The 7,187-nt window shown below is 37.7% G+C and overlaps 1 protein-coding gene and 1 long non-coding RNA gene across 2 annotated transcripts; both read left to right on the top strand.

Moving 5' to 3' along the window:
* The first annotated feature begins 369 nt into the window (after window positions 1–369).
* LOC105040314 (ABC transporter A family member 7) lies at window positions 370–5,468 on the top strand. Its single transcript, XR_012139520.1, has 8 exons — window positions 370–400; window positions 491–726; window positions 1,394–1,502; window positions 1,629–1,713; window positions 2,794–2,919; window positions 3,001–3,105; window positions 3,306–3,394; window positions 4,686–5,468. It is a non-coding gene; the product is annotated as an ABC transporter A family member 7 (long non-coding RNA).
* A 170-nt stretch (window positions 5,469–5,638) lies between these two features.
* On the top strand, window positions 5,639–6,563 carry LOC140856689 (uncharacterized). The gene is made up of 2 exons (XM_073254844.1): window positions 5,639–6,034; window positions 6,284–6,563. The coding sequence occupies exons 1-2, from the start codon at window positions 5,702–5,704 to the stop codon at window positions 6,476–6,478; spliced, it is 528 nt and encodes a 175-aa protein (XP_073110945.1). The 5' UTR covers window positions 5,639–5,701; the 3' UTR covers window positions 6,479–6,563.
* The last annotated feature ends 624 nt before the right edge of the window (window positions 6,564–7,187 follow it).

Genomic DNA, 7,187 nt, shown 5'->3' with positions numbered 1-7,187 from the left:
CATGAAGTTCATCGACAAGTACCCTTGGTTTGCCAGCAGGTTATACAGGCCATACTTATATGGTTTCTTGTTCATAAACCAAACATTGGTTATGGACAGTAATGATACAGTTTGGTAAAGCCAGTCTTCGATTTTGTTTCCTCTAACTAAGGTAATAATGCTCAAGTACAGGTTCTGGTTATTGTGCTCCAAACTATGTCAATGCGCAAGTATAAAGATTTAAAAATTGATCTATATATTAAAATAAAAAGAGAAGAACTGAATTAAGTATATTTTCTTTGACTGCAAGTTGCTAGTTTGAAATCTTTTTCATGGACCTGCTTATCTTTTCATGCCATTGTGTGTCAAGTTTGGAAAAATAAGCTTAACATGCTGGCTGGCTTTGACCAGCACATGAACGGTATAATAGTTGAGGTTTTTAAGTGTTTCTTCCCATCAAACTTATGTAGTCACTTCTGTTCTCTCAAAGCATAACTTCCTTTTTTTTTTTTTTTTTTTTGCAAAATTTATTTTACTTTATGTCAGAGGAAAATGGTTGAACAGCTACTTCTTGAACCTGATGCAAGTTATGCCATCATCTGTGATAACCTAAAGAAGGTTTATCCTGGAAAGGATGGAAACCAGGATAAGTTTGCAGTTCAAGGTTTATCTCTTGCCTTGCCACATGGAGAATGCTTTGGTCTGCTTGGCCCTAATGGTGCTGTAAAGACAACCTTCATCAATTTGGTTTGTAGCAAGCATTCCAACTTTACAGTTTGGCAATCAGATTTTTAAACTGCATTTCTTTTCACCAGTACAAACAGGGGAATCAAAAGATTAGTTCTGATGTTCTCTTTTTTCCCTACTAATAAAACTTTGCTGATCTCAGATCAATGTTATATATACAGTGGCCTATATATATTATTTATGCATGTTATATATTTAGATACTGGGATTCCTATTCTTATCCTCATCATGCTAAGTACTTACAGACTTTTCAATTGACCAAGAGGATTTTTTTTTTCTTTTTTATTTTTTCCTTTTTAGAAAGAAAAGTGACTAGAGGGTAAGCTTTGGTGCAATGGTAAGGTTGCTCCATCGTGATCTAGGCGTCACAGGTTTGAAACATGGAAATAGCCTTTTCGCATTTTGTCATGATAAGGTTGCATATATTTGACCCTCCATAGATCCCTTAGTGGCGGGAGCCTCATACGATGGGTTGCCCTTTTAGAAAGAAAAAGTGATTAGAGTAATTTTGGATTTGCTTGGATATTAATATATTAACATAATTGCTTTCTTATTTTTAATGAGATGGAATGGCTTTCTAAAATAGATACTACAGTCATATGTTCCATAAGAGTATCTTATTGACTATAGCTCTGTGCAGTCTGGATTAATTAAATGCAACTTGCAGATGATTGGTCTTATAGCACCCACATCTGAAATGCATTTGTCCGAGGATTCAGCATACAGAATGATATGGACAAAATATACAGCTGTATGAGAGTGTGCCCACAGAATGAGTAAGAAATGTTCTACTTCCACATGATAAGTGTTATACTGATAAAATGAAACTCATATGATCTACTATGATATAACTGATGAAACTTGTCTTCTGATTCTTTTTTTCTTTTTTCTAATTAATGCAGCATGCTCTGGGAAATGTTGACAGGTAGGGAGCATCTATTGTTCTATGGTCGATTGAAGAACCTTAAAGGTTCTGCTTTAATGCTTGTGAGTTTTTTTGGCACCTATCATATTGTTTGATTAATGTAGCATGTGTGTATTGTAGCTTTCATATGCTATTCATCAGAGGACTAGCACATTGTGAAGCGCACGTATAGGGTTCTGCTCTCACTGGATGTCTTCTTTGCTTGCTATTTCCATTTAATTTGGCTCTTTTCAGGTTCCAATTATTGGAAAAAGATAAATATTTCCCTTGATCCTTCTAGTATATGGTAATAAAAGAATACCATGAAGCACATCTCTACTTCATCCACCTTGTTGTTGTTCTATCCAGAGATTTCCTCAGCTACAACATATTGTGTGGATGATAAGAATAATTAACTAAGTCTGTTTTTTGGCCTTCAAGTTCTAACAAATGGTACCTACAGAGCTGCATTGTGCTTTGTTTAGTATTGACTATCCTCTAAGACCATATGCTCTATGGTGTTCTCCATAGTGTTAATTTACTGATTTGGAGTTTCCTTATTGGTAATAAAGAATACCATGAAGCACATCTCTACTTCATCCACCTTGTTGTTGTTCTATCAAGAGATTTCCTCAGCTACAACACATTATGTGTAGATGATAAGAATAATTAACGATGTCTATTTTTTGGCCTTCAAGTTCTAACAAATGGTACCTACAGAGCTGCATTGTGCTTTGTTTAGTATTGACTATCCTCTAAGACCATATGCTCTATAGTGTTCTCCATAGTGTCAATTTACTGATTTGGAGTTTCTTAACTATTTCTGCTAAGTTCCTGCTGTCTGACCATCAATTTATTGCATACCAAGTGAAATCTTATTGAATGTCAGCATTATCATATTTATCTACGACAAGCTTCATAAGGTTGCAGGTAAATATTGGCTGATCTCGCTATAATTGGTTCTCAAATCTTTGCATTTTGCTCCTATGCAATGTGTAAGAGTATGCTTTGTATTAAGCAATGTATAGGAAGCACACCAGCTTGTGTCCTTTATGACCTTTTGCATTTTACAAAATGAAAAGAATGAAATAAAATTTCGCATCCATAAAAAAATCAGTTGCCTCTGAAATGATCATGTGCGTTCATTTTCTATGATATTGTAGACTGTTGAAAAATCTTTAAAAAGTGTAAATTTGTTTCACGGTCGTGTTGCTGATAAACAAGTCAAGAAATACGGTGGTGGTATGAAAAGTAGGCTTAGTGTTGCCATCTCAATAGGAGATCCTAAAGTATGCTCATAACCTACATGTCTCCTTGTTAATCAATATTCTGCTTCATCTTTATTGGTGTGTATGTGGTGAATGTGCTAGGTTGTCTTCATGGATGAGCCCAGCACTGGTCTAGATCCTGCTTCAAGAAAAAAATTGTGAATGTTTTGAAGCATGCAAAGCAGAACAGAGCAACTATTCTTACCAGTAATAATCACTGCTTAACCAGTATCCCCATTGTTTCTGCTAGTTTGAACATTTGATTTATTATTTTTCTGTTAATTTAGCTGTCTTTATTCAAGAATGTTTCCTTGTTCTACCACATCTGATCATAGTGGCTGGTGCCGCTATTAGATCAGCTGTTGAACATACATTTTCTAAGCTGTCTTTTTTTACTAATTTTTTAGCACATTCGATGGAAGAGGCTGAGTTTCTATGTGATCGATTGGGAATCTTTGTAGATGGCAGTCTTCAGTGCATAGGAAACCCAAGAGAGGTAATTTGACATGGTTCATTGAAGTACTATTATGTCTCTAAAATTACTTATCAGTTTTATTAGATGTGAACAATGGCCTCCAAATATACTTGGGGGACAGCTGATAATGAATGATCCGTGTTTCTTTCCATTGGTAAGTGAAAAAATTGTTTCATCATGAAATAATGATAATATTGCACACCACCAAAAATATTGTGAGCAAGTCAATCAAGAAATTCTCTTTAATTGAAAAGCTCCAAATGCTCCAGCCCCTCTAGGCTAGCCTTTCACATATTCATTAATAGCCTATCTTACATGAATAATTTGAACCTTCATCTCAGAAATAGTACTGCTGGTACACCTAAGAATAATTCTTGATACACCAAATGACAGTTGATTCTAGCCGCCCAGAGTATTGTTTGAGTTGCCTGCTAGGGTTTTCTACTTCTCTTTGTGCAAGACTTGTCACTCTGAGCCAAAAAAGGATGTTTATTTTGTTCATAACAGAAAACAAAGTGGTTGGCAAAAACCTTAAATTGTTGAGAAGCTAGCTTCTTGTCTAGCATACTCATCTGATCACAACCTTATAACACTTTCGGAGCACCTTGTTGAATGTGATCTATATGTGCCAAAGCTGCCTTGAAAAACACAAGCCACCATTGAACGTTAACTAACTACATCACAAATGAAGAAAGATAATGGAACTTGGCATTGACTAGTCCATCGCATAGCAGCAGAGGAAGCACTGCATAACGAGTGCAGTATTTTCCAGCTTTGTGGATGGCCATCATCAATAAGCTCTTCACCGATGCTACCCAAAGGAAAAACTACTTTTTCTAGGAATTGAAGTTCCCAAAACAAAGTTTGTGAACAGAGGACCGTGAAGATGAATGTGACTCAACAAAGTGACAAAACACAGGAAGTAGATCGTGATTCTTCCACCCAAATGTTTGCACCAACCTTGCCATATGTGTGATCAACTTCAGGAAGAACATCTAGTAGCATGTTACATTTCTTCATCACCTAACAAATAACAGGCATCTGAATAAGGGGCAGCAAAACCCATCAAATGAAATGCTTGTCAACGGAATAAGACATAGCTCATGCAATCCTAAAAGAGCTCAGGGATTAACTATTGACTTCATTTTCTTTTTTCCATACTATTCTATGTGAATCATATTAGGCGCATTATATATAATGACTAACAAGATAATGTCAAGAGCCAAGAAAATTATGTTCTAAAAGCTTTTTGCTCAAAACAAAAATGAATAGTTAAACAGCGCAAAAATTTTATTATGTGTTTTTGTTACAGTTGAAGGCCAGATATGGAGAGTCTTATGTCTTTACAATGACAACATCTCCGGACGACGAACAAGAAGTGGAGAATTTAGTATTTACAATGACTCCTAATGCGAAGAGGATTTATCAGATATCAGTGACGCAGAAATTCGAATTGCCAAAGCAGGAAGTCAGAATTGCTGCTGTCTTCTCAGCTGTTGGGAACTTCAAGAGCAAAGTCACTGTACAGGCATGGGGTTTAGCTGATACAACCACGGAAGATGTCTTCATTAAGGTTGCAAAAAGAGCAGAATTGTCTGATAAGTTGTCATGAGTGGTTCATATTTCCTCTGCTGTACATTAGGACAATGTTGATTGTATATGTAATGTCGGTGTTGATCCAAAGGACAATGTGGATTCCGTTCTAGATTGTGTATGTCCATTGAACTGTTTGCTGGCTCATATGACATTATGCCATTGTATAAATGGTGAACCAGCACAGATTTGCCTTTATCAATTTCTATTCCAGAAATTGTTGATACCTAAATGGGAACCAAACCAGCAGCATGCTTGATGGCATAAAGCATTCCTTTATAGTGTTATGCTGCTGTGAAAAGGCGCCATGTAATCTTGTCTCTTTGTAACATATGGGGTTTCGCTAGTTACATTATAATCTCTACTTGTGTGTAGAAACTTACTTGGCATCAAAGAACTTAGTTTGAGACATCATATCCTTGGTTGTAACTAATCTCTCCACAATTATTTTTTCCCCTCGAGAACAAGAACCGCGAAGGCTAGTAGAAATCAGGTGAAGGGATAAAGGTAGGAATATTAAGAATCACTTTAAAATTCCAAGAATATTATTATTATTTATCATTTATATATTTGATGATAGATTAAAAATGTCCTCCTTTTTTTTTTAACATTCGGCCTTTTTTATTTATAATAATTTTTTATAAACAAAAGGGCAGACAAAAGGGGAAGGAGGATAAAAGCACTGGTATCATTTGATATCAAATATCGCTTCCTTAAAGAATAAGCTTTAATAAAATGGCGAGGAGGGAGAGCGGCCGAGAAGGCGGCGCCGAAGGGCCGGCAGGAGACCCTAACCCTAGACCTCGTAGGCCAGCTGGCACCCCGTGGGTGGAGGTCCACCTCTTCCGGCGAGGAAGAGGGCCGATCGATATCTTCCGGTCGAGCCTCGGAGGGCGGGATCAGGACCGCCTCGAGGTCCGATCGATCCTCGCCAGGTACAGGCTCAAATCGGTCTTCGCCTTCAAGCCCCCCTCGGAGAGGGGTTTCCCGATCCGTTTCAGCCCAGATGGGACATCTCTCCACCCCTACCGAGACGGAACCGTAGTCTTCATCGACGGAGAGCCAAAAGTGAGTTCTTCCCTACAGTTTCTCGTTTCGCAATCTCTTAAAATGATGCATAGTATATGTTTGTAGTATTTCTTGAAAGGCCCAGCATTCTGTTTTAGAACAATTTTGAATTAACTTCTTCTTCTTCTTCTGAGAGAGAGAGAGAGAGAGAGAGAGAATTTTGAAGTAATTTCTTGTCTTCTTGCTTTTTGAGGATTGGATTTTCTAGATCTCTTTTTTCTCGATTAATATTTTTTTTTGGGGATCCAGGACTCGTTATTAAAACCCGTTATCAAGATCCTGATTGGTATAGCTGTTCCAACCCTTCTGATTGTCATCTTGATAAAAGAACTCCCGGAGACGGCCAAAGCATCAAGGTTGGCGACCGGACTCTTCCCGCCTTGGCTTCTTGCTTGTATGCTTGTTCTTTTCACTCGCCTGAGGAAGAGACCAAGGACGTCCTGAAGAAAAATATGTTGCACTAGCTTATGATGTTATTTTTCTTGTAATTAGCGATCTAATCTATGCTGTGTCAGTTACACTACTCTCATATCATTCTTGTGCGAAATTATTATTGGTATATGATACCATTTACAGATACTATCAGAGGTAAACAACGCTGTGATATTCTTGTAAAAAGGTGTGATGATGATTATGCTTTGTTGAGATGGAAGTGATTGGATTAATTTTCGTAATGCAAGTGTGGAATGAGGCACTCAATGATATTGAGTTACTTGCCAAGGAAACTGCAAGATTATATACTGCAGCAGCAAAGTGCAAGCACAGCAGATTCCCGACCTCCCGAACTCGCTCGCTGGCATCCTCCTGCGTGTCATCCAAAGTGATCGAAGAGAACTAGGCCATCCCCATGCTTTTTTGTTTCAAAAAAAAAAAAAAAAACTCCTTTGTGAGGCTTGGTTTCGGATTAGTGGATATGTTAGCAGCAGCAGATATCGGAGTAGAAACCCTATGACCCATGCATAAATTATTATGGCAAAGAGGGAAATAGAGGACGGCATGGTGGTCGGATCACTGTAGGAAAGCAAACAAACATACTACGACCTGACGAAGACTACGACCTGACGAAGAAGAGTTGACGATTGAAGGAGAGGGTATCTTTACTTCGGGTTAGCATGAAAAGATCTCTTTTTCCGAGCAACTCCTATCTTTTGGA

Source organism: Elaeis guineensis, chromosome 3, assembly GCF_000442705.2.
Source record: "Elaeis guineensis isolate ETL-2024a chromosome 3, EG11, whole genome shotgun sequence".
Classification (NCBI taxonomy): domain Eukaryota; kingdom Viridiplantae; phylum Streptophyta; class Magnoliopsida; order Arecales; family Arecaceae; genus Elaeis; species Elaeis guineensis.
Note: the sequence above shows the minus strand (reverse complement) of the source record. Positions and strands in the feature narration are given on the sequence as shown.